This window comes from Mobula birostris, chromosome 19 (genome assembly GCF_030028105.1).
Source record: "Mobula birostris isolate sMobBir1 chromosome 19, sMobBir1.hap1, whole genome shotgun sequence".
Classification (NCBI taxonomy): domain Eukaryota; kingdom Metazoa; phylum Chordata; class Chondrichthyes; order Myliobatiformes; family Myliobatidae; genus Mobula; species Mobula birostris.
In genome coordinates this window covers 8,681,895-8,706,555 of record NC_092388.1, presented here as the reverse complement: position 1 = coordinate 8,706,555, position 24,661 = coordinate 8,681,895, and the positions used below count along the sequence as shown (strand labels likewise).

The window sequence follows — 24,661 nt, the reverse complement described above, 5'->3', positions numbered from 1 at the left end:
CACATGTCCACTTTAGAGCTCATTTAAGAACTTGATTCACACTCCCATCAGGACATTCATCACAGTGCACATCATCATGAGACCATCAGGAGAACTTACCCAGGAAGGTAGCTATTGCAGGTTTGGTAACCAAAATCTTTGCCATCACATTCTTCATATCCCCTCTGCAAATATCCATCTCCACAGTAGGCTCGCTTACAATCTGCAATAGTATATTAACAGAGTTATTGAATAATACTTGAATGATTATTGAATTATTGAATAATATGACATATTGAAATAACTGGAAGTGTCAGCGCCATGTCCCCTAAAACTTCGACTGTCTTCTATAGACGCACAGTGGAAAATATCCTAACTGCTTGCATCATGGCCTGGTATGGAAACACCAATGCCCAGGAATGGAAAAGTCTTACAGAAAGAGGTAACAAAGCCCAGTATACCACAGGAAAAACCCTCTATATCATTGATCATATTTAGAAAGAATACTGTCACAGGAAGGCAGCATTCATCATCAAGGCCCCTCACCATTCCAGCCACGCTCTCTTCCTTCTACTACCATCGGGTAGACAGTACAGAAACCTTAGGTATTACCTTACAACCATCAGGCTCCTGAACCAGCATGGTCAACTTCACTCACCACAACACTGAACTAATCACTGAACACAACCTATGGATTCACTTTCAAGGACTCTACAAGTCATGTTATAAATAATATTTATTTATTTGCACAATATGTCTTCTTTTTCAAATTGTCAGTCTCTATTTACAGTATAGTGCTTCATAAATTCTGTTGTATTTACTGTACCTGCAAAAAATTGAAGCTCAATGTAACATATGATATTTGGATAAGAAATTTATTTTGATTCTAACTTTGGCCAAATAACTGGACTCTAAAACCTACACTCGTTCCTCAGTCACACTGTATTTACTTGTGGACACAGTGAACAGCCTGGCTCTTGTCACCGAACTGTTCTGAAGTTTGTAGGTTATTGGTCACATGGGTCCTTTAAGGTTGTTACAGGCGGGGTGGTAGTAGGGATAATCTCCCACTAGCTAGAAAATGCTCCTAATGGTGTGCGTCTGAAATAGCCTCTGACAATAACGCTCAGCTCCTGCCCTTCACGTATGGCTTAGCTATAAAGCCTGGTGGAGTCATTTCTACTGACAGGAGAAGGGGCAAAGGCAGGTTACTGGCAGCTTAAAACCAGTCACTTTAGGCAGATAGGACTCGTCAGCCATGATTGGCAGCTCAGCTAGGAGAAGGAAAACTCTGATCTCAAGCCTCCACTGTCTTGCGGCTATACCCTCTCATGGGACGGCTTTGGGAATAATCCCCTGAGGGAATATTCCGGAGTTGGTGTCCCTACGTTGAGCTCAACGCTGACTGGCAACTCTTCCGATGCCGTTGGTGCCAAACCAATCAGGTTCTGGCATTCCTCGGGTTTATCGGAAGCTTGGAGAGGGAGTGCCTGCTACATGGACAACAGCTTGCCCTCCATATTGTACTGCCCTGGCTTGTGTATCCGGACAGTTAGGACACAACATCCACGGTCGACCCTGCGACAGAGGACTCAGCAAAGTGTAACTGGGTGGCGCAGGCACATGTCACCGTGCTGTCTCTCCGAATGATAACAGAACTCTGATTTGATAGAGTTTACACGATGCACTACCCTGTGTGGGTGAGCTCTGAATCTGTATTACAGTCAGAACCAGGTTTAATATTACCGGCACAGGTTGTGAAATTTGATGTTTTATGACAGCAGTACAGTGCAATCTATAATAATTAAACAAACTTTAAATTACAATAAGAAATATATATATATAAATCAAATTAACGACATAGTACAAAAAGAGAGCATAAACAAATAGTGAGTTCGTATTCACAGGTTCAATATCCATTCAGAATTCTGATGGCGGAGGTGAAGAAGCTGTTTCTGAATCGTTGAGTGTGTGTCTTCAGGCTCCTGTACCTCCTCCCTGATGGCAGCAATGAGAAGAGGGCATGTCCTGGGTGATGGGGGCCCCTTAATGATGGATGCTGCCTTCTTGAGGCATTGTCTTCTGAAGGTGTTCTCGATGCTGGGGAGGCTGGTGCCCATGATGGAGCTGGCTAAGTTTACAGCTACTGCAGCTTTTTCTGATCCTGTGCAGTGGCTCCTCCATACCAGATGGTGATGTAACCAGTTCGAATGCCCCTCATGGGTACATCTGTAGAAATTTGCAAGAGTCTTTGGTGAGATATCAAATCCCCTCAAACTCCTAATGAACTAGAGCTGCTGTTGTGCCTTCCTTGCAACTGCATCAATATGTTGGACCCAGGATAGATCTTCTGAGATGTTGACTGCCAGCAACTTGAAACTGCTCACCCTTTCCACTACTGATCCCTTGATGAGAACTGATGTGCCTTCCCTTGTCTTACCCTTCTTGAAGTGCAAATTAACTCCTTGGTCTTACTGACTTTGAATGCGAAGTTGGTTGCTGTGACACCACTCAACCAGCTGATCTACTTCATCAGCACCATCTGAAGTTCTGTCAACAATAATTGTGTTATCGGCAAATTTATAGATGGTGTTTGAGCTGTGCCTAGCCACATAGTCGTCGGTGTAGAGACAGTAGAGCAGTGGGCTAAGCACACATACTTGAGGTGTGCCAGTGTTGATTGTCAGCGAGATGGAGATGTCATTTTCAATCCACATTGACTGTCATCTCCGCGTGATGGAGTCAAGGAACCAGTTACAGAGGGAGGTACGGTGGCCCAGGTTTTAGAGCTCGTTGATTAGAACTGAAGGTATGATTGTGTTGAACACTGAGTTGTAATCAATACAAAGCAGCCTTACAGAGGTATTACCGGCGTCCAGGTGATTTAGTGCCAAAAGGAAAGCCAGTAAGATTGCATCTGTGAAACACCTACCGGGGTGATAGATGAATTGCAGGTCTAGGTCCTTGCTTAGGAAGGAGCTGATTCTAGCTGTGACCAATCTCTCAAAGCACTTCATCATAGCAGACGAGAATGCAACTGGGTGATAGTCATTGAAGCAGCTCACCCCGCCCTTCTTGGGCACTGGTATAACTGTTGCTCTTTTGAGGCTGGTGGGAACCTCTAACTGCTACAGTGAGAGATTGATGATGTCCTTGAGCTCTCCCACTGGCTGACTGGCACAGATATTCAACGCCCTACCAGGTACACCACCAGGGCCTGATGACTTGCGAGGGTTTGCTCTCCTGAAAGATGTTCTGACATCAGCCTCCAAGACAACGATTACAGGGTCACCAGATGCCGCAGGGATTCACACAATTGTAGCTTTAAGGCTGATTTATACTTCTGCATCAAATCGACGCCGTAGGTACGGTGTAGTCACGAACCCTACTCAGAGCCTACGCGGATCCCTATGCCGTAGCCTGACGTGCATCTCTCCCAAAATGTAATTAGCCGTCGCGGCAACGCTGACCGCAACAACTGTGATTGGTCTGCTCGGTAGCATCGCATTTCCTCTGACGCTGCAATAGCTTCCCACTGGGCGACTGAAGGGCAGAAAAGGAACTCTGGCTGCAATGCTTTCCATAAAGCTTTACAGACCTCCGAAATTATGGAGGGCACATTTCGCTCTTACAACAAAAGACGCCTCGCTTTAAACTTGTTTACCCCAAGAAAAACTACCATGACTATGAAGCCTTGCACGGGCAGGTGTGTGCGCATGCACAACGTGCCCGAATTGCAGAGCAACGCAGACACACCAACGTACAAGTATAAATGCTCACAACGCGTGTAGGCCACTTGCGTAGGTCACTGTGTCCATTTGACGCAGAAGTATAAATCAGCCTTTCGTCTCCCTTTCAAAGTGAACATAAAAGGCGTTGTGCTGTTCTGGGAATGAAACATCACTGCCATTCATGATGTTAGTTTTCGCTTTGTAGGAAGTAATGGCCTGTAAACCCTGTCAGAGCTAATGTACATTCGATTCCGTCTCTAATTCCAATTGGAATTATTTATTCGCCCTTAAAATAGTCTTCCATCGGTCATATTTGGATTTGTTGTATAGCTCTGGAATACTGGCCTTGATTACCACAGATCTAGCTCTCAGCAGACACCAAATCTCCTGGTTTATCCACAGCTTTTGGGCTGGATATGCCCAGTATGTTTTCAAAGGCACACACTCATCCACACAGTTCTCATTGAAGTCAGTGAAAACAGTGGCATGTGCAATCAGATTTGGAGAAGAGTCCCTGAATATTGTCCAGTCAGTCAAACCAAAGCAGTCCTGTAAGCACCCCTCCACCTCCTCCGACCACCGGTGCTGTGGATGCCCCGCCAGGTGACCGGGCTTTCCAAAGTGCGGGTGTGGGAAGGCACGGTAAGCGTTCTTGATGGTGGTATAACAATGGTCAAGTGTGTTGGCTCCTCTGATTCCACAGGTGACATGTTGGTGGCAGCTGTTCAGAGACTTCTTCATGCTGGCCTGGTTGAAATCCCCCACGATGATAGGGAAGGCATCAGAGTGTGCTGTTCTTTTGTGCTGATTACGGTGCTCAGCTCCTCTGGAGCCTGCCTGACAATAGCATTGTTTGCCTTGAATAGTTTTAGATTTTCCTGCTGTTATTTCTGTGGTAAACCATATATATATGTTGTAACTGGGTTAACTGTCTGGACACACCCCTCTGCTGACTGCCCCTGTGGCTCCTCCTGCAGATTCCTGAATAAAGGTGATTTTGCCTTGCTCCTCCCCCTCAGCCCAGGGGCAGACACTCAGCATGGAGGTCGTATTATATTGCGAATAAAAGCCTTTCGGTATTTACCTTACTTCAGTCTTTTGGAGTTATTGAAGGTGCTTCAATTTTATTCGCTGTAAATTTTAAAGCGTGGAACACGCGCTGAGACCCGACAAGTCAGACCTCAATCTGCAAATGCCTGACGCTGGAAACGCTTTCGAACTCTGGCTGGCCTGCTTCAAAGCGTATCTAGAGGAGATTAAAGCGACCAACCCCGTAGCGAAGTGCAGAGTTCTACTCTCCAGGGTCAGTCCACGGGTCTATTCGCTGATCAGAGACCAGCCAAGCTACGACGGCGAGATGAGTGCACTCAAAGGGCAATACCTGCGGCCGATAAACAGCATCTATGCTGGGCATCGCTTAGCGACACGGCAACAGTGGCCTGGGGAATCAAGTGCTGAGTTCGTCCAGGCCCTACGGACACTCGTGCGGGCCTGCAATTGCCAGGAGCTGACGGCGGCGCAGCATGCAGAACTCCTAGTGAGAGACGCCTTCGTCACGGGGACCAGGTCAGTGTACGTGCGCCAGTGGCTGCTGGAAAAAGCTGATCTTACCTTAAGTTCAGTGATCGAGCTGGCCGACACACTGGAGGCCGCTCTGCATAACTCTGAGGCTCTCCAGGCACCTGATCCCTGACAGCCTCGTGGGCGGCGCAGACCCCGCAACCTGTCAGCGAATGGACCTCGGCTGCCGCCAGTCGTGAGTCCGCGAAATGCTACTTCTGCGGACTCAAGAAGCACCCCTAGAAACGCCGTCCGGTTCGACAAGCTACCTGCTCCAGCTGCAGAAAGAAGGGCCACTTCGCCAAGGTCTGTAAGTCCAAACCACGAGCAGGATCGAGCAGCGCCGCGTGCGAGACATGGGGGTCGCCATCTTGCCTGCCGCCATCTTCCCTGCACGCCGCCACCACGTGTGAGGCTATCTTGATCGGCACCCCCTCCCACCGCCTACGACCAACGGGTGCTCACGGGGCACCCCACCGCACCAGACCAAGACAGCGACTCAACCCTGGCCTCCGTGACCCTCGACCAAAGCGCTCCCCACCAGCTCGCAAGGTCAGTGATGGACATCCTGGTGGAGCGGCGCAGGACAAGCTGCCTGTTTGTCACAGGCAGCATGGAGAGTTTTATCCACCCAGACATAGTGCAGCATTGCGGACTCATGATGCGGCCGGTAGGTCAGAGGGTCACCATGGCCTCTGGGTCGCATACAACAGACATCCGGGGGGGTTGTGTAGCGACACTAGTGGTGCAGGGCACAGAATATCGAGACTTTACATTACTGGTCATGCCTCAACTGTGTGCCCCTGTGCTATTGGGGCTCGACTTCCAGAGCCACCTGAAAAGTGTGACAATGGAGTATGATGGGCCCCTCCCACCAATTACTATCATAAATCCCCAGTTTTGTAGAGATATGTCACATACCCCGCTACTGACCACACACACACACACCGACCCGCGCATCCCACCCAACATCATGGCAACTGCCACACTACCGACACCACTTGCGGCCCCTCCACCCTCAGGATCCCTCCCCCACCGCTGTTCGCCAACCTGACCGCCAACTGTAAACCTGTGGCAACTAAAAGCAGGAGGTACAGCGCGGGGGACAGAGCTTTCATTAAGTCGGAGGTGCAGCGGCTGCTCAGGGAGGGGGTCATTGAGGCAAGCACAAGTACTTGGAGGGCGCAGGTGGTGGTTGTTCGGAACAGGGAGAAGAATAGGATGGTCGTGGACTATAGCCAGACCATCAATAGGTTCACGCAGCTCGACGCGTACCCTCTACCCCGCATCGCGGATATGGTCAATCAGATAGCACAGTACAATGTGTACTCGACCATAGACCTAAAATCCACTTACCATCAGCTCCCCATCCACCGGGAGGACCGTCCTTACACTGCCTTCGAGGCGGACGGCAGGCTTTATCAATTCTTGCGCATCCCCTTCGGTGTCACGAATGGTGTATCTGTCTTCCAGAGGGCAATGGACCGGATGGTGGACCATTGCCAACTGAAGGCCACGTTCCCATATCTGGGTAACATCACCATCTGCGGTCACGACCGGCAGGATCACGACAACAACCTCCAAAAATTTCTCCAAGCGGGCAAAGCTTTCAATCTCATCTATAACAAGGACAAGTGTGTATTCAGGACCACCCGTCTTGTTATCCTTGGGTGTGTCGTGGAGAATGGAGTCATTGGCCCTGACCCCGACCGTATGTGCCCCCTGTTGGAACTCCCTCTTCCCAATACCCTCAGAGCCCTCAAAAGGTGCCTGGGCTTCTTTTCATATTACACCCAATGGGTCTCTAACTACGCAGACAAGGCCCGCCCCCGGTCAAGTCCACCACACTTCCCCTCTCAGCCGAGCCCCGCGCGGCCTTCAGCCGCATAAAAGGGGACATTGCCAAAGCAGCAATGCATATGGTGGATGAGGCCATTCCCTTCCAAGTAGAGAGTGACGCCTCCAACTTTGCACTGGCTGCTACCCTCAACCAGGCGGGAAGACCGGTGGTGTTCTTCTCCCGTACTCTTCAAGGCCCTGAAATTTAGCACTCTGCGGTGGAGAAACAGGCCCAGGCCATAGTGGAAGCTATTAGGCACTGGAGGCACTATCTCGCTGGCAAAAGGTTCATCCTGCTAACTGACCAGTGCTCAGTCGCATTCATGTTTAGTAACCAACAGCGGGGCAAAATCAAAAATGATAAAATTCTGAGGTGGAGAATCGAACTCTCCACCTACAACTATGACATCATGTACAGGCCTGGGAAGCTCAACGAGCCCTCCGATTCCCTATCCCGGGGAACGTGAGCCAGCGCGCAGATCGATCAGCTATATGCCCTACATGTAGGTCTTTGCCACCCGGGGGTCACCCGGCTTTTCCACTTCGTGAAAGCCCGGAACCTGCCTTACTCCCTTGGGGAGATCAGGACGATGACCAGGGACTGCCAAGTCTGCGCAGAGTGCAAACCGCACTTCTACCGACCCGAAAAGGCACAACTCATCAAGGCCACCCGCCCCTTTGAGCGACTGGGTGTTGACTTTAAGGGCCCCTGTTCTTCCACCGACCGCAACATGTACTTTCTTAATGTAATCGACGAGTACTCGCGGTTCCCCTTCGCCATCCCCTGCCCCGACACCACTACCATGTCAGTTATAAAAGCCCTGCTCAAGCTCTTCACTCTGTTCGGATACCCATGCTATATCCACAGTGAGAGAGGGTCCTCGTTTATGAGTGACGAGCTGCGCCAATACCTACTGGCTGGGGGAATTGCAACTAGTAGGACCACGAGCTATAATCCCCGGGGGAATGGACAGGTGGAGAAGGAGAATGCCATGGTGTGGAAGGCCACACTCTTAGCCCTCAGGTCAAAGGGACTGCCGGTCTCCCGCTGGCAGGAGAGCCTTCCCGAGGCACTCCAGTTCATCCGCTCTCTGTTATGCACGGCCACCAATGCCACCCCCCATGAGCGGTTCTTTTCTTTTCCCAGAAAGTCGACCACTGGAACCACCCTACCAACTTGGCTGACGTCTCCGGGGCCAGTGCTGCTCCGGAAACATGCGAGGAGCAATAGATACTCCCCGATGGTCGAGAGGGTTCACTTACTTCATGCGAACCCCCAGTATGCCTATGTGGTTTTACCTGATGGGCGGGAGGACACGGTCTCCATCCGGGACCTGGCACCCGCAGGAGCTCCGGGCCCCTACCCTGAGCACTCCGTGGTGACTATTGACCCCGTACCCACCAATGTATGTACCCACGAGACACCACGCACTCCAAGCCCTACACAGACACCACACGACACTCCCATACCGGGCGCAATGCACACGCACGAGGGATTACCAATGCCTAATGTGCTGGCACCTCAAGTCAGGCCAGAGCCAGCCCAACCACCATCGCCGGTGCAATCACCACCGGTGCTACGTAGGTCACAGCGACGGACTCGACCGCCTGATAGACTTGACCTGTAAATATACTTGTTTAAATATTGTCAGTCACTTCACCCCGCGGGACTCTTTTAAAAAAAAAGGGGTGAATGTGGTAAGCCATGTATATATGTTGTAACTCGGTTACCTGTCTAGACACACCCCTCTGCTGACTGCCCCTGTGGCTCCTCCCACAGAGTCCTGTATAAAGGTGTTCGCCTTGCCCCTCCCCCTCAGTCCGGGGGCAGACACTCACTGTGGAGGTCGAATTGTACAGCGAATAAAAGCCTTTCAGTATTTTACCAAACCTCAGTCTTTTGGAGTTATTGAAGGTGCTTCAATTTCCAAAATAACCAATTACCAATAGTGCTTAAGTTATGGAAATAGATCAGTGAGAATTAAAATACTGATTATTTTAGAAAGTAAATGGTAATGTAATGGTTAGCGTAACGCTTTACAGCACTAGCAATCTGGGTTAAATTCTGCTGCAATCCGTAAGGAGTTTTTACATTAAATAAAATAAATAAAATCACTTACTTATACAGCTATCAGTCACAATCTTGTTACCGTCATCACATTCTTCACCGTTTTCTACTTGAACTATTGCATCTCCACAAAATCCTGTGGGATTTTGAGGCATTTGCTGGACAGGAGAGATCTACATGGAAGTAGAAAGCACAGATTAGGATTGCAATGTACAGTAATTTTCTGGTGGTTTGGTTGGCTCCAGGATCACGGAGTGGGATCAGCATTACAACTGACAGAAACTTATTTGACAAAGTCCCAGCAAATAGTAAACCTAAGCAATGACGAAGGCACAAGAACAAACAAGTTCTGGTTGCCGTATTACCAAAAGGATGTGAAAGTTTTAGAGAAGGTGCAGAGGAGATTTACCAGGATGCTGCCTGTATTAGAGAGCACGTCTTATGAGGAGAGGTTGAACAAGATCAGGGCTTTCTGTTTGAAGAGAAGGAAAATGAGAGGTAACATGATCAAGATGTGCAACATGACAGGCATAGACAGTGCAGATAGCCAGAGACTTTTTCTCAGGGCGGAAATGGTTAATATGAGGGGGCATATTTTAAGGTGATTGGAGAAAAGTGAATCTATTGGTTCCCACAGCCTATGGACTCACTTTCAAAGATTCTTCATATTCATTGCTTATTTATTTATTATTATTATTTCTTTGTTTTCATATTTGCACAGTTTGTATCTTTTGCACACTAGTTGAATGCCAAGCTGGAGTCATCTTTCATTGATTCTATTATGGTTACTATACTACACCCGCAAAAAAATGAATCTCAGAGTTGCATATGGTGACATATATGTGCTTTGATTATAAATTCACTTTGAACATTGAAGGTATAAGGATGATGTCAGAAATAAGTTCTTTACATGGAGAATGGCAGATGTGTAGCAAGCCCTGCCAGGGTAGTGGTAGAGGCATATATTTCATGGGCATTTGAGAAACTCTTAGATGAGCACATGGATGATAGAAAATGGAACATTATGCAGGAGGAAATGGTTAAATTGATCTTAGAGTAGACTAAAAGGGTCGACACAACATTATGGCTGAACGGCTTGTATATGATGTATTGTTCTATGTTCTATGTTTAACAAAGGACCAAGTTAAGAAGTACTTTAATCAGCCTAAAGTTGAAAGTGAGGTAGGGAGATACCTGGTTGAGGAATGGGTCACTGAAGAGCTAACTGAAAAGGTCGAGACAATGGGAGTGGTAGATTTAAGTAATCCTTTGCCCTGGGATGGGGTTGTGGAACACCACAGCCATGAAAGTACACCAGCACCTCCACTTCTTCAGAAGGTCAAACAAATTTGTCATGTCTCCATTGACTCTCGTCAATTTATAGACAACTTCCTATCCAGAAGTATCAGGCCTTGACATGATAAACGAACTGCTCGAGACGGCAAGAAACTGCAGAGAATTGTTGACACAGCTTAGTCAACACCAAAGCCAGCTTCCCCTCCATGGACTTGGTCTTCACTTCCCGCTCTCTTGGAAAAACAGCCAGTGAAATCAAAGACCCCTCCCAGTCCTGATATTCCCAACCCCCCCCCCCCCCACCCTCGCTTTCATCGGGCAGATGACCAGAAAGCCTGATTTTTGATTTTTGTGGTGGATATTTGGTGGAGACTTTACGTTAACTGTTGCAGTTCACCATTATATTGTACTGACACAGCATTAGTGCAACATGCATGAAAAGCATTATTGCAACAAGCAGAAGTATTTATATTTTTGTGTTTTTTTTATTGTTAATTTTCATCCAAAACTTATTTATATTTATTATAAATATTTATATTTATTGTGTTTTTTACTGTGTTCCTTTTACTTACTGTGTTTTTTTATGCTGCATCGGATCCGGAGAAACAATTATTTTGTTATCTTCTACACTTATACTGAAGAGTGACAATAAACACGCTTGAATCTTCAAGTAAAAATGGGGAGGAGAAATGCTTTCTAATTACACTGTTGATCTCATTGTCCTTTTGGTTGTCAGGCCAAAGAACAACTGAGTTAAAATCCCACTACCTGAATTGGCAGCCATCCCTGTGTGTCCTTGAAGTACAACGCTCTTTGATCTTTTCGGACGGCCAGCACGTTTTCAGTGTTCAGCTTCTTCAACTCTTCTTCACTATCAACAACAAATATCTAAAAGAAAAAAAACGAAATCCTGCTCACTTCACTTTCATAATTTCCTTGTTACAATATTTAAGTACTTCTGGATGGATGCAGTCTGATTGAAAGAAATAGCAAGAGAACTTTAAAAAAATCAATTTTTGTAGATGAGGACACTCTCAGATTTGAAGAGCAACACCTCAGTTCTGTCTTGATAACCTCCAACCTGACATTGATTTCTCCAACTTCCAATAATTTCTTTCCCCTTCCCTCCTTCTTGATTTTTGCATTTCCCTTCTGGCTCCCCTCTTACACCTTATCTTCTCCTCACCTGCCCTTCACCTGCCCCAGTGTCCCTCCTCCTTCCCTTTCTCCCATGATCTACTCTACACTCCTATCAGATTCCTTGTACTTCGACCCTTAAAGTTCAAAGATCAAAGAAATTTATTACCCAGGTACGTATATGTCACCATATGCTACCCTGGGATTCACTTTTTCTGCCAGTATTGATAGTAGAACTAAGAAATATAACAGTATGAATGAAAAATTACACACAAAGACTGACAATGTGCAAAAGAAGACAAACTTTGCAAATTCAAATATAATAATAAATAAATATATAAATATACATACTGTGAGCATGAGTTGTAGTGTCCTTGAAAGGGAGTCCATAGGTTGCATTCAGTGATCAGTTTAATGTTGAAGTGAGTGAAGTTATCCACACTGGTTCAGGAGCCTGACTGGTTGAAAAGTAATAACTGTTCCTGAAGCTGGTGTTATGGGACCTAAGGCTCCTGCACCTCCTTCCCGATGGCAGCAAATAGAAGAGAGCACGGCCTGAACGGTGATGACCCTTGATGGTGGATGCTGCTTTCCTGTGACAGTGGTCTTTGTAGATGTGGTGAGGGCTTTGCCTGTGATGGATTGGGTTGCGTCCCCACTTTTTATTGTTTTTTCCTGTTCTTGGGCATTGGTGTTTTCATACCAGACCATGACTCAATCAGCCAAGAAATTCTCCACTGTGCATCTATGGAAGTTTGTCAAAGTTTTAAATGATGTGCGGAATCTGCTCAAACTTCTAATAACATAGAGGCGTTCTGCGCTTTGTTTAAATGGCACTTCCCAGGACAGATCCTCTGATATGAAATATAAATGCCCAGGAATTCCATCGATATCCTCCAAGCTTCTCACTTCAAGGCAGCATGGTGGCGGGAGTGGTTAGCAGAGCACTTTACAGTACAGGTAACCTGGTTCACTTCCTGCCACTGCCTGTAAGGAGGCTGTACATTCTCCCTGTGACCGCGTGGGTTTACTCTGGGTGCTCTGGTTTCTTCCCACAGTCCAAAGACATAACAGTTTAAGGGTTAGTTGGTCATTGTAACTTGTCCTGTGATTAGGCTAGGATTAAGTCAGGGGGTTGCTGGGCAGTGTGGCTCACAGGGCCGGTACCTCAGTAAGTTAAGTAAATAAATCCCCCTTTCATTCCCCCCCCCCCAACCTTCCCCCTCACCTGGCTTCACCTATCACCTGCCAGCGTGTACTCTGTCTCCTTCCACCACTTTCCTTTCCAGTCCAGATGAAGGATCTTGGCCTGAAACATTGACTGTTTATTCCCTTCCATAGATGCTGCCTGACCTGCTGAGTTCCTCCAGCACTTTGTGTGTTGCTCTGGATTTCCAGCATCTGCAGAATCTCTTGTGCTTAGGCTGTAATCTGATATGTCAGCATACAGGAGAAAGAGTGAAAATCTGGTTGAATGCTGCCACAACAACAACCTTTCACTCAACGTCAGCAAAACCAAAGAGCAGATTATTGATTACAGGAGGAAGGCGCCAGCGGTCCATGCGCCATTGTTCATTAGAGGATCAGAGGTGGCGAGGGTCAGGAGCTTTGAATTTCATGGTGTTATCGTATCAGAGGATCTGGCCTGGGACTAGCACATAAATGCCATCACAAACAAGGCACCACGACTTTCTGAGAAGTTAGTGTATATTCAGTATGTCATCTAAAACTTTGACCAGCTTCTATAGCTGCATAGTGGAGAGTTTCCTAATTACTTGCATCATGGCCTGGTATGGAAAGACCAATGCCCAAGAACAGAAAAGCTCTACAGAAAGGCGGATAGAGTCCAGTCCACCACAGGTACAATTGAGCACATTTACATGACTTATTCCTATAAGTCACCCTTGGGCAAGGTGTAGCACCTGCTTAGCCCACACAATCAAAGCTTCATGAAGCCATGGGAGCAGGTGGTGGATGATCATATCACAAGTCCTGGTTATGCGACCACTGACACCAGGCAGACAATCTTTGAAGAGTACTGGTAATGACTTGGGTCATCCATCTTGTAAAGACACTGCCTGGAAGAAGGCAGTGGCAAACTACTTCGGTAGAATAATTTGCCAAGAACAATTGTGGTCATCGAAAGACCATGATCAACCACGTCAAGTGACATGGTACATATGAATAAAATACTACAAGAAGGCAGCACCCTGTCATCAAAGACCCCCACCATCTACAGTAGGCTATACTCTCTTCTTGATACCACCACCAGGCAGGGAATACAGAAACATCAGATCACACACCACCAAGTTCAGGAACAGTTATTACCCTTCAACCATTAGGCTCCTGAACTGACGTGGACAACTTGAATTATCATAACTCTGAATAGATTGCACAACTTACAGACTCACTTTCAAAGACTCTTTACAACTCATGTTCTCAGTATGATCAATCTTTATTTACTTGCACAATTCTTCTTTTGCACATTGGTTGTCGGTCTTTATGTGTCACTTTTCATAAGTTCGATTGTGTTTATTTTCCACAAGAAAATTAGTCTTAAGGGAGAAAATGGTAACATATATGTAGTTTGATAATAAATTTTACTTTGACTTTGAATTAATGTATTGATTATGTACTACAACATTTATACATCAGGGTGATTTTTGATAGTAAATTCAGTTCAGCTTGATGCTTTTTTAAAGCCTTCCTGGGCATGTTATGAATAAATTCAATTATTCTCCCATCTTTATCTTCTGTAATGCATTTATCAGACAGGCATACCCTAATAAGGCGCATGTAAGAACATTAAAGACATAAAAATTAAATATGTGTCAGAGAAAATTTTAGTTGAAGGTTTGGAACAAGCTGCACTGTCAAATAGTTGCAAAATAAAATTAGAATTTCTGCTTTGAAAGTATACTTACTGCTGGGACTTGTGGAGGACTAATCAAAGACGAGAATTCACTATATCTTGTGGTGCCTACAGTTTGAGGGAGATTGCAGGAACATCTACCTTCTGGCCCTGGAAGTCCCCTTTCACCCTTTGGTCCAACCATTATGCGGTCTTCAAATGAAAAAAAAATTAAATTTACTAATGGAAGGAAAACTGAAGGGAGGGAAGATAAGAAGACTGAATTGACAGAGAGACAGATAGAAAGGAAAACTATGAAGTATTGCAAAACTTAATTATTTTTAAAATCTCCAGTTAAAATCTAAAGAACTGAGCTTCCATATTGGGCATATATATTTTTCACTGTTTGAGAAGCTGTTTAGTATTAATCTCTACTCAAACAAATAAAATATAAACGCAGTAGTCACAAAGTGGCCACTGAGTGTATGTTCATGGTCATCTGCTGCTGTAGCCCATCCACTTCAGGTTTGATGTGTTGTGCATTCAGAGATGCTCTTCTGCATACCACTGTTGTAACATGTGGTTATTTGAGTTACTGTCATCTTCCTGTCAGCTTGAACCAGTCTGACCATTCTCATGTGATCTCTCACATTAACACAGTGTTTTCACCCATGGAGCTGCCACTCACAGGCTGCATTTTGATTTATGCACCATTTTCTGTAAACTCCAGAGACTGCTGAGTGTGAAATCCCAGGAGATCAACAGTTTCTGAGATACTCAAACCACCCCATCTGATACCAACAATCATTCCACGGTCAAAGTCACTTAGATCACATTTCTTCCCCATTCTGATGTCTGGTCTGAAGACAACTGAACCTTTTGACCATACTTTTATGCTTTGAGTCGCTGCCACATGATTGGCTGATTGGATATTTGCATTAATGAGCAGGTGTACATGTGTATTTAATAAAGAGGCCATTGAGTGTATTTTGGCAGTGAATTTAACTTGGATCATTGTGCAAATTCAATACATTCTATGTTGTTCAGAGGACAGGTGGACAAAAGTTAACAGACTAGGTAGTGCTAATTGTGCAGCAATTTTTAGAAGTGTGGATTTTCTGTATCTGTGGGCTTTTATTTGGTTTTTCTTTCAGGAGTTTGTAGTCATTTGAGTTTAATTGACCGTTTGTCTTTGCCTTTTGCTATGGCCATTCCATTATTATGCGTTTTGCTATTATTTTGACAGGAAAAATAAGATACAATATTTTCTCATTGCTTTAAACAAGAGTACTTCTCCATTCAAAGGGTATCAATTTCTCACCTGATCCAGATCTCCCGGGAGGTCCAGGAAGACCAGCTGGTCCAGGTGGACCTGAGGGTCCTATAATTCCAGCTGGACCAATGTCCCCTTTTAATCCCTATGTATTAAAACAAAATAGGTCACCTTAATGCAGACGTGACAGACCATTTTGAAAATCTTTACGTAGAATTGAAATGCACATGATAAATCCTCTTGAAATAATATCAAACATTAAAACAGCACACACCATGACAATTTAGCAGTTAGTGTAGCTCTATTACAGCAGCAATGACCTGGATTCAATTCCCTTTGCTGTCTGTAAGAAGTTTGTACACCCTCCCCGTGACCACGTGGATTTCCTCCCACATTCCAAAGATGTACCGGTTGGTAGGTTAATTGGTTACGTGGATGTAAATGGGCGGTGTGTTACCATAAAGGGCCTGTTACTGTGCTGAATAGATAAATAAATAAAATGCTGGAGGAACTCAACAGATCAGGTTTCACCTATGGAGAGGAATAAACAGTCCATGATTTTGGGCTGAGACCCTTCATGAATATTTTACGAGTTGCTCAGGTTTTCCAGCATCTGCAGGATCTCTTGTGTAAATATCAAACATCAGATTTCTCTCTCTATCATAGAGTCATAGAAAACTACAGCACAGAAACAGGCCCTTTGGCCCATCTTGTCTGTGCAGAACCATTTAAACTGTCTAGTCCTATTCGACCTGCACTCAGACCACAGACCTCCGTACCCCTCCCATCCATGTACCTATCCAAACCACTTAAATGTTGAAATGGAAATTGCATCCACCACTTGGGTTGGCAGCTCATTCCACACTCTCACTGCCCTCTGAGTGAAGATATAGCCCCTCATGTTCCTGTTAAAAATTTCACCTTTTACCTTTAACCCATGACCTCTAGTTGTGTCTTTATTTTCTATTTTCTTCAAGTGGCACATTCACCTGGCACGTGTCAGAGATCTCGACATGGACCTGTTGGGCTAAAGAGTCTGTATTCATGCATTATTGCTCTATGAATCCATATGGTTTTGGAAGACTTACTCTCGGTGTGAAGGCACAGTAAATGATTGTGCGCTATAAACTAAGCTATAACTCAAATGTACCCATCAGACTAGGTTGGTGGTATTAAATACTTCTAGCCCTGTATTGTTTGTGATCCAAATGCGCAAGTAAAGGAATAGGTGGTTACAATCCTCTTTGGGGAAATCATAAGTACTGTAATTTAATTATGAGTTTGCAGTGATGATATAGATCATTACAGCTTGCTGGAACATTTGGCACTCATGTCTATGGAACAGAAACAACAAGTTGGAAGACATGAAAGGCCTTGAGTTCTGCAAGTGATTTCTACAAAGAGATCTTGGTCTTTTCCAGATATATAAAAACAAGCTCCACATTCAAGATTCAGGATTGTTTGTGTATGTTGAGGGTGTAAGGGAAAACAAAATTATTGTTACCCTGGATCCCAAGCAAGATAAACAAAACACAATGAGTATACAGTACCCATGAAGAGTATTCAACTCCCTTGGAAGGTTTCAAGCTTTTTTTGTTTGTTTTACAACATTGAATCATAGTGGATTTAAATTGGCTTTTTTGACACTGATTAACAGAAAAAAACTCTTTCATGTCAAAGTGAAAACAGATCTTTACAAAGTGATCTAAATAAATTACAAATATAAAACACAAAATAATTGATTGCAGAAGTATTCACCCCCCCCCCCAATATGACACACCAGATCATCACTGGCGCAGCCAATTGGTTTTAGAAGTCACATAATTGGTTAAATGGAGATCACTTGTGTGCAGTCCAGTTGTTTCAACTGATTGTAGTAAAATACACCTGTATCTGGAAGGTTCAACTACTGGTGAGTCAGTATCCTGGCAAAAACTACACCATGAAGATAAAAGAACAACTAAGCAAAGGTTATTGTTAAGCACAAGTCAGGAGATGGATACACGAAAATTTCCATGCCACTGAATATCCCTTGGAGGACAGTTAAGACAATCATCAAGAAATTGAAACGATGTGGCACAGCTGTAAATCTGCCTACAGCAGGCTGTCCTCAAAAACTGAGTGACCGTGCAAGAAGGGGACCAGTGAGGGAGGTCACTAAGAGACCTCTGACATCTCTGGAGGAGTGACAAGCTTCAGTGGCCGAGATGGGAGAGACTGCACATACAACAACTGTTGCCTGGGTGCTTCACCAGTCACAGCTTTATGGGAGAGTGGCAAAGAAAAACCCATTGTTGAAAAAACCTCACAAGAAATCTCAGCTAGAGTTTACCAGAAGACATGTGGGCGACTCTGAAGTCAGCTGGAAGAAGGTTCAATGGTCTGATGAAACTAAAATTGAGCTTTTTGGCCAATAGACTAAACACTATGTTTGGTGTTAAGCCAAGCACCACACATCATCAAAAACACATCATTCCTACTGTGAAGCATGGTGGTGGCTGCATCATGCTGTGGGATGCTTCACTACACCAGGCCCTGGAAAAATTGTGAAGGTAGAGAGCATTCTGACAGGCTGTATTACTGTCTGGTATGGAGGGGCTACTGCACAGGACCGAAAGAAGCTGCAGAAGGTTGTAAATTTAGTCATCTCCATCTTGGGCACTAGCCTACAAAGTACCCAGGACATCTTTAGGGAGCGGTGTCTTAGAAAGGCAGAGTCCATTATTAAGGACCTCCAGCACCCAGGGCATGCCCTTTTCTCACTGTTACCATCAGGCAGGAGATACAGAAGCCTGAAGGCACACACTCAGCGATTCAGGAACAGCTTCTTCCCCTCTGCCATCCGATTTCTAAATGCACTTTGAAGCTTTGGACACTACCTCACATTTTTAACAAACAGTATTTCTGTATTTGCACATTTTTAATAATCTATTCAATATACATAATTGATTTGTTTATTTATTATGTTTTATTTTATTTATTATTATTTTTTTCTCTCTCCCTGCTAGATTGTGTATTGCATTGAACTTCTGTTGCTAAGTTAACAAATTTCACGTCACATGCCAGTGATAATAAACCTGATTCTGATTCTGATTCTGAAATGAATGCAGCAAAATACAGGAAAATCCTGGAGGAAAACCTGATGTGGTTTACAAGAGGACTGTGATTTTTGGAGAAGATTTGTCTTCCAGCCATTCAATAACCCCAAGTATAAAGCCAAAGCTACACAGGAACGGCTTAAAAACAACAAAGTTAATGTCCTGGACTAGCCAAGTTGGAGTCCAGATCTCAATCCAATTGAGAATTTGTGGCTGGACTTGAAAAGAGCTGTTCACTCATGATCCCCTTGCAATCTGACAGAGCTTGAACAGTTTTGTACAGAGCAATGGGGAAAAATTACAGTGTTCAGATATGCAAAGCTGATAGAGAACTATCCACACAGACTTGAGGCTGTAATTGCTGCCAAATGTAGGTCTACTAACTACTGACCTGAAGGGGGTGAGTAATTATGCAATGAATTTTTTTGTGTTTAATAATTGTAATAAATTTAGACTAATTTGTAGAAATTGTTTTCACGTCGACACCAAAGTGTCTTTTCTATTGATCGGTGTCAAAAAAGCCAAATTAAAACCCACTGTGATTCAAAAGTTGTAAAACAATTAAACATGAAAACTTCTGGGGGGGGGGTGAGTACTTTTATAGGCATTGTAAGTATTAAAGCATTCCTATAAAACACAGTACAATATATACAAATTATATACAAATATTATATAATATATACAAATGATTGCACTGTATGTACATAAAATTACATTAGTTACAGGAGTATCTGAACATAAGGTAACTGACAAGAAATGATAAAGTGATGAAGTGACTTTTGGAAAGGTGAATTCTAGGTAGCAGCAGGACATGAAAACACAATAGGACAGTGACTGTTAGTGTAGGTACGAGGTGTGGAGTGTAAGTGTAAAGTGACAGTGCATGGGGGAGATGGAAGGGGGCTGAGGGTCTGCGGAGATGAGTGGCTGGCGTGGATGTAGTGGTGATGGGGGCTGGGTGCAGTATTTATCAGGTCAATGGACTTCTATAAATTCCCTACATCTCACCAGGCATCCAAAGAAAGATTCAAGATTCGCTTACCACATATATGTTGAAACATACAGTGCAATGCGTCATTTGTGTTAACAACCAACACTACCTAAGGACATGCTGGGGGCTGGCCTACTTGTGTCACCACACATTCCAGTGCCAACAAAGCATGCCTACAATGTTCAGCAGAACAACACAGAACACAACAGGCAACAGAACGACAATAGCAAAGCAAATCCCGTTCCTTGCTCCCATCCACATGCATACATAGCGGCAGAAAAACGACCAGACGACCATAAGACAAAGGAGCAGAATTAGGTCATTTTGGGCCATTGAGTCTGCAATTATGGCTGATTTATTTTCCCTTCTCAACTCCATGCTCCTGCCTTCTCTCCGTAAATAACACATCTGTACGTCACTCAAGAAAGAAGTACGAAATTATTGTATGTGGATGCAAGCCAAAGTTCAAGGCACCTAAGTGGTCAACCATGGAAAAACGTATCAAATATATGCATTCCCAGGACTTGTATACCATACTTTAAACTTTATTTTGAGCATTTCCCTGATCTAACTGTAAAATTAGGCACAGAGAGTCAAACAATGTATTTGGCTCATGAACTCATTACAGAAAGTGCCAGCGTGCCTCCTACTGTGCGAAGTGCAGCAGTCTTTCCTGTGACTGGCTGTGCATTGTGGACAATCATGCTGCAGGTTTTTGTGGATCAGTGTGGTTTGCACCTGATTAGCTACAACCTCCAAATGACCCTTGGATTCTCAGTGATCTTGTTGGGCCCTTGTCAAGCCAACAGTTCTGAGAGGGCCGTTGCCTGGATATTACAACACTCACTGTGTCATCTGCTTTATCCTGTCCACCTGTTCCGTTATTTAGCGTCCACTCTCAGTTGACAACCCACGGCTTTAGGCTGGAAAGCCCTTTTGTATTACTTACATTGTTCCTTGCTCTTTATATAATTAAGAGATTGGATCAGAACAGAAATTAAATGTTTGCCTTTAAATCTGACCATCCCCTTGAACAATAGTCATAGTCATACTTTATTGATCCCGGGGGAAATTAGTTTTTGTTACAGTTGCACCATAAATAATAAATAGTAATAAAACCATAAATAATTAAATAGTAATATGTAAATTTTGCCAGGAAATAAGTCCAGGACCAGCCTATTGGCTCAGGGTGTCTGACCCTCCAAGGGAGGAGTTGTAAAGTTTGATGGCCACAGGCAGGAATGACTTCCTATGACGCTCTGTGCTGCATCTCGGTGGAATGAGTCTCTGGCTGAATGTACTCCTGTGCCCAACCAGTACATTATGTAGTGGATGGGAGACGTTGTCCAAGATGGCATGCAACTTGGACAGCATCCTCTTTTCAGACACCACCGTCAGAGAGTCCAGTTCCATCCGCACAACATCACTGGCCTTATAAATGAGTTTGTTGATTCTGTTGATATCTGCTACCCTCAGCCTGCTGCCCCAGCACGCAACAGCAAACATGATAGCACTGGCCACCACAGACTCGTAGAACATCCTCAGCATCATCCGACAGATGTTAAAGGACCTCAGTCTCCTAGGAAATAGAGGCGGCTCTGACCCTTCTTGTAGACAGCCTCAGTGTTCTTTGACCAGTCCAGTTTATTGTCAATTTGTAATCATAAGGGCTCTGGCTCCAGGACATTAGCCCACCAAATCACTGGATGTGATGACGGTTGGAATGAAAGGCCTGCAGAATTGCATTCAGATCCTGTTCTGCTCCAGCTGCTGACCCCCAGAGTGACTCTTCCCCCCCCCCCCCCCCGCCATTACTAGCTTATCATCAGACTGGAGAGTTCTCTGCACTGTGCTACATGTTCCTTTCTAGGCTGCCCAATGACGCCATCACAGTAGCCAAGTGATTGGTATGTCACTATTACAGCTCAAGGCATCAGAGGTTGGAGTTCACTTCTGACGTCATCTGTAAGGAGTTTCTACGTATTCCCCATGAACGTGGATTTCATGAAGTCCAAAGACATACCAATTAGTAGGTTAATTGGTCACTGTAAATTGCCCTCTGAATAGTCTAGGCTTAAACCGATGGGTTGAAGGGCGGTATGGCCCACTGGGATGGAAGAGCCAATTCTACACTGTATCTCTAAATAAATAAACTAAATTAAATTAAGATGCCTGCTTGCTGCTCTCTTCTGCTGTGGCTTCCAGTACTCAACACTCTCAATATTTTAGCAATAGCTTCTTCCCTGCTGCCATCAGATTTCTGAATGGACAATCAACCAATGAACACTACCTCACTGTTTTTGCTCTCTTTTTGCACGACATATTTAATTTTTTAATATATATTTCTGATGATAACTTATGGTATATTTTATGTAGCGTACTACTGCTGTCGCAAGACAGCAGATGTCATGACGTATGCCAATGATATTGGCGTCACAGTAACGTAGCAGTTAACTTCTGGAGCAGACATCCCACCTCTCCGGAACTTCTGGGAGTCTCCCGCATATTAGTAGTGGCTCCCTGATGCCCGCAAATTATATACAATATCACGGAAATCAATTTTTTTGAGAGCGAGCAAGAGAGAGCGCGAGAGCGACCACGAGAGAGCGAGAGAGAAAGCAAGCGAGAGCGCTTGAGAGCGCACAAGCGACCACGAGACACAGAGAGAGAGAGTGCAAGAGCGACCACGAGAGCAAGAAAGCAAGCGAGGGCGAAGGCAAGCAAACGCGCGAGAGAGAGCAAGAAAGCAAGGAGAGCGCACGAGCGACCATGAGAGAGAGAGAGAGAGAGCGCGAGCAAGAGCACGCCATTGCAGAGTGTTCCAAAACAAAAACATACATCACCCCAGACTACACTAAAGTGTACCCCTGCCTAATAGGGGTCAAAAATAATGACAGTGTTGCTCGCTGCACTGTTTGCAACAGTGACTTTTCTATTGCCCATGGTGGGTTAAGACTGTAAAAGACATGTTGAGGTGAGGTTAACAGGTGTCATTCGTTTATTAGCATAGCTAACGTTATTTAAACTAGCTGGCCAGCTGCTAAGGAGCTACTCTATTGCAGACATCCCACCTCTCCCAGAAGTCTCCCACAAATTGATGGTTCTACCTCCCTGAAATGAGTTTTTGGAGGGTGGGATGTCTGTTCTGGAGCCATTCTGTAAGGAACTCTGTGCAATGCATTGGTCTTTCCTGGGTGCTCTGGTTTCCTCCCACAGTCCAAACATGTGGTCGACTAACTGGTCATTGTAAATTGTCTTGTGATTACTGTCGGTGAGGGTTAATCAGGGTTGTGGGTTCGCTGGGGTGGCATGGTTTGAAGGGCTGGAAGGGCCTAATTCTGCGTCCTTATTACTAAATAAATAAATGAACCCGATTCTGATCTGGATTCTGACTTCCCAGACTTCTGATTCAATGGTTTGACTCATTCAATAAAACAACTTGCTTGGTTCTGGATGGAAAAAACAATTACGTTAATGAGGAAGGATCACAAATTTTTGGTGCAGTTTGGACAAGTCATACATTGTGAAACCAGCATACATCATTCTCTGACATGATCCAAAATAACTCCTTTTAATTCATGTCCAAGCTAACTCCAGTGTTAACTGCCCCCAGCACAGCCTCAGTTGTTGTTGGTTAAAAATTAGATTAGATAGGCTTTACTTGTCACATGTACCTTGAAACATCAACACATACAGTGAAATGTCTCGTTTGCTTCAACGACCAATAGTGTGAGGATTGTGCTGTGGGCACCTAAAGGTGTTCTGGCGGCGACATAGCATGTCCACAACTTACTAATCCTAACCATGCGGGAGGGAACCAGAGCACCCAGAGGAAACCCACACAGTCACAGGGAAAACATACAAACTCCTTACAGTCAGGGAGGGGAATGAATGCCGATCACTGGTCACTGAGGCTGCCGTGGTCGCACGTGAGGCATTTCACTGCATGATTCAACGTACTTGTGGTTAATAAATAAATCTCAGCCTGTGCTTTCATATAAGCACTTGCATAGTCAAAGTAATTATATTGGCCTGCAATGTATGTATCAAATTTTGATTTAAATTAGGACATTGTAAAAAAGCAACTATCATTTTAAAATAGCTATCAGTGCTTAGAACATCCTTTGCCCAGCCTCCCGCTTTCCTTATTCTTTTCTTGGTTACGCCTCGAAGGAAGAAATGAGAAATATAATACACCAAAGAAAAACATGTGAGGACATGGCATCATCAACTTTACAGGTTTAACCTCCAGCTCCAGACAGCTGAAGGCTAAATCATGCCAGACAGGTTATTTTTGCTAACAAATCTGTCAAAAATGTTTGCCATAAATAAAACGAGAAAATAGAAATTTGGTGACCTTTTTTCTTCAACAAGTATAAAATTGGGCACTATCAAGGATCTAACAGTACAAGCTGCAACAGAATACTAATTCCAGATGCTGACTCAGTTGTACAGTTATTAGCTAATGGTTTAAAATAGGTACGGGAACTTCTGTTAGTGAAAGCATTAGTCAACCATGCCAGCGTTATAGGAGTCAATTAACATTTGAAGATTCCAACAGGATGTATACTGTGCTTTGACAAGACTTACATAGGAAAATAGTCTTCCTATAATTAACTTTTGACTACTTTTAACTCAAATGAATTGGACCCAAAATGAGTTACAGAATAGCCAGAGTGATACTTTTTTTATGGATATTGTCACTCAAAAGCTGTTCAATTGGGTATTGCTGAGGGGAAAAAAAAAATCCTACTTAACCAGCATAGCATTATTGAGCACGTTTACTTGGAGTGCTGCCACAAGAAAGCAGCATCTATCATCAAGGACCCCCAACATCT

General features: G+C 44.5%; 1 protein-coding gene across 1 annotated transcript in view; it reads right to left on the bottom strand.

The window, feature by feature from the left end:
• Positions 1 to 24,661, bottom strand: part of colq (collagen-like tail subunit (single strand of homotrimer) of asymmetric acetylcholinesterase) — a 101,747-nt gene that overhangs the window by 3,671 nt on the left and 73,415 nt on the right. The window contains exons 12-16 of the mRNA XM_072282988.1: positions 15,783 to 15,879; positions 14,535 to 14,674; positions 11,242 to 11,361; positions 9,230 to 9,350; positions 100 to 202 (exon numbers count right to left, since the gene is read on the bottom strand). Coding sequence (XP_072139089.1) covers positions 100 to 202; positions 9,230 to 9,350; positions 11,242 to 11,361; positions 14,535 to 14,674; positions 15,783 to 15,879 — 581 coding nt within the window. The remainder of the gene's footprint in view (positions 1 to 99; positions 203 to 9,229; positions 9,351 to 11,241; positions 11,362 to 14,534; positions 14,675 to 15,782; positions 15,880 to 24,661) is intronic.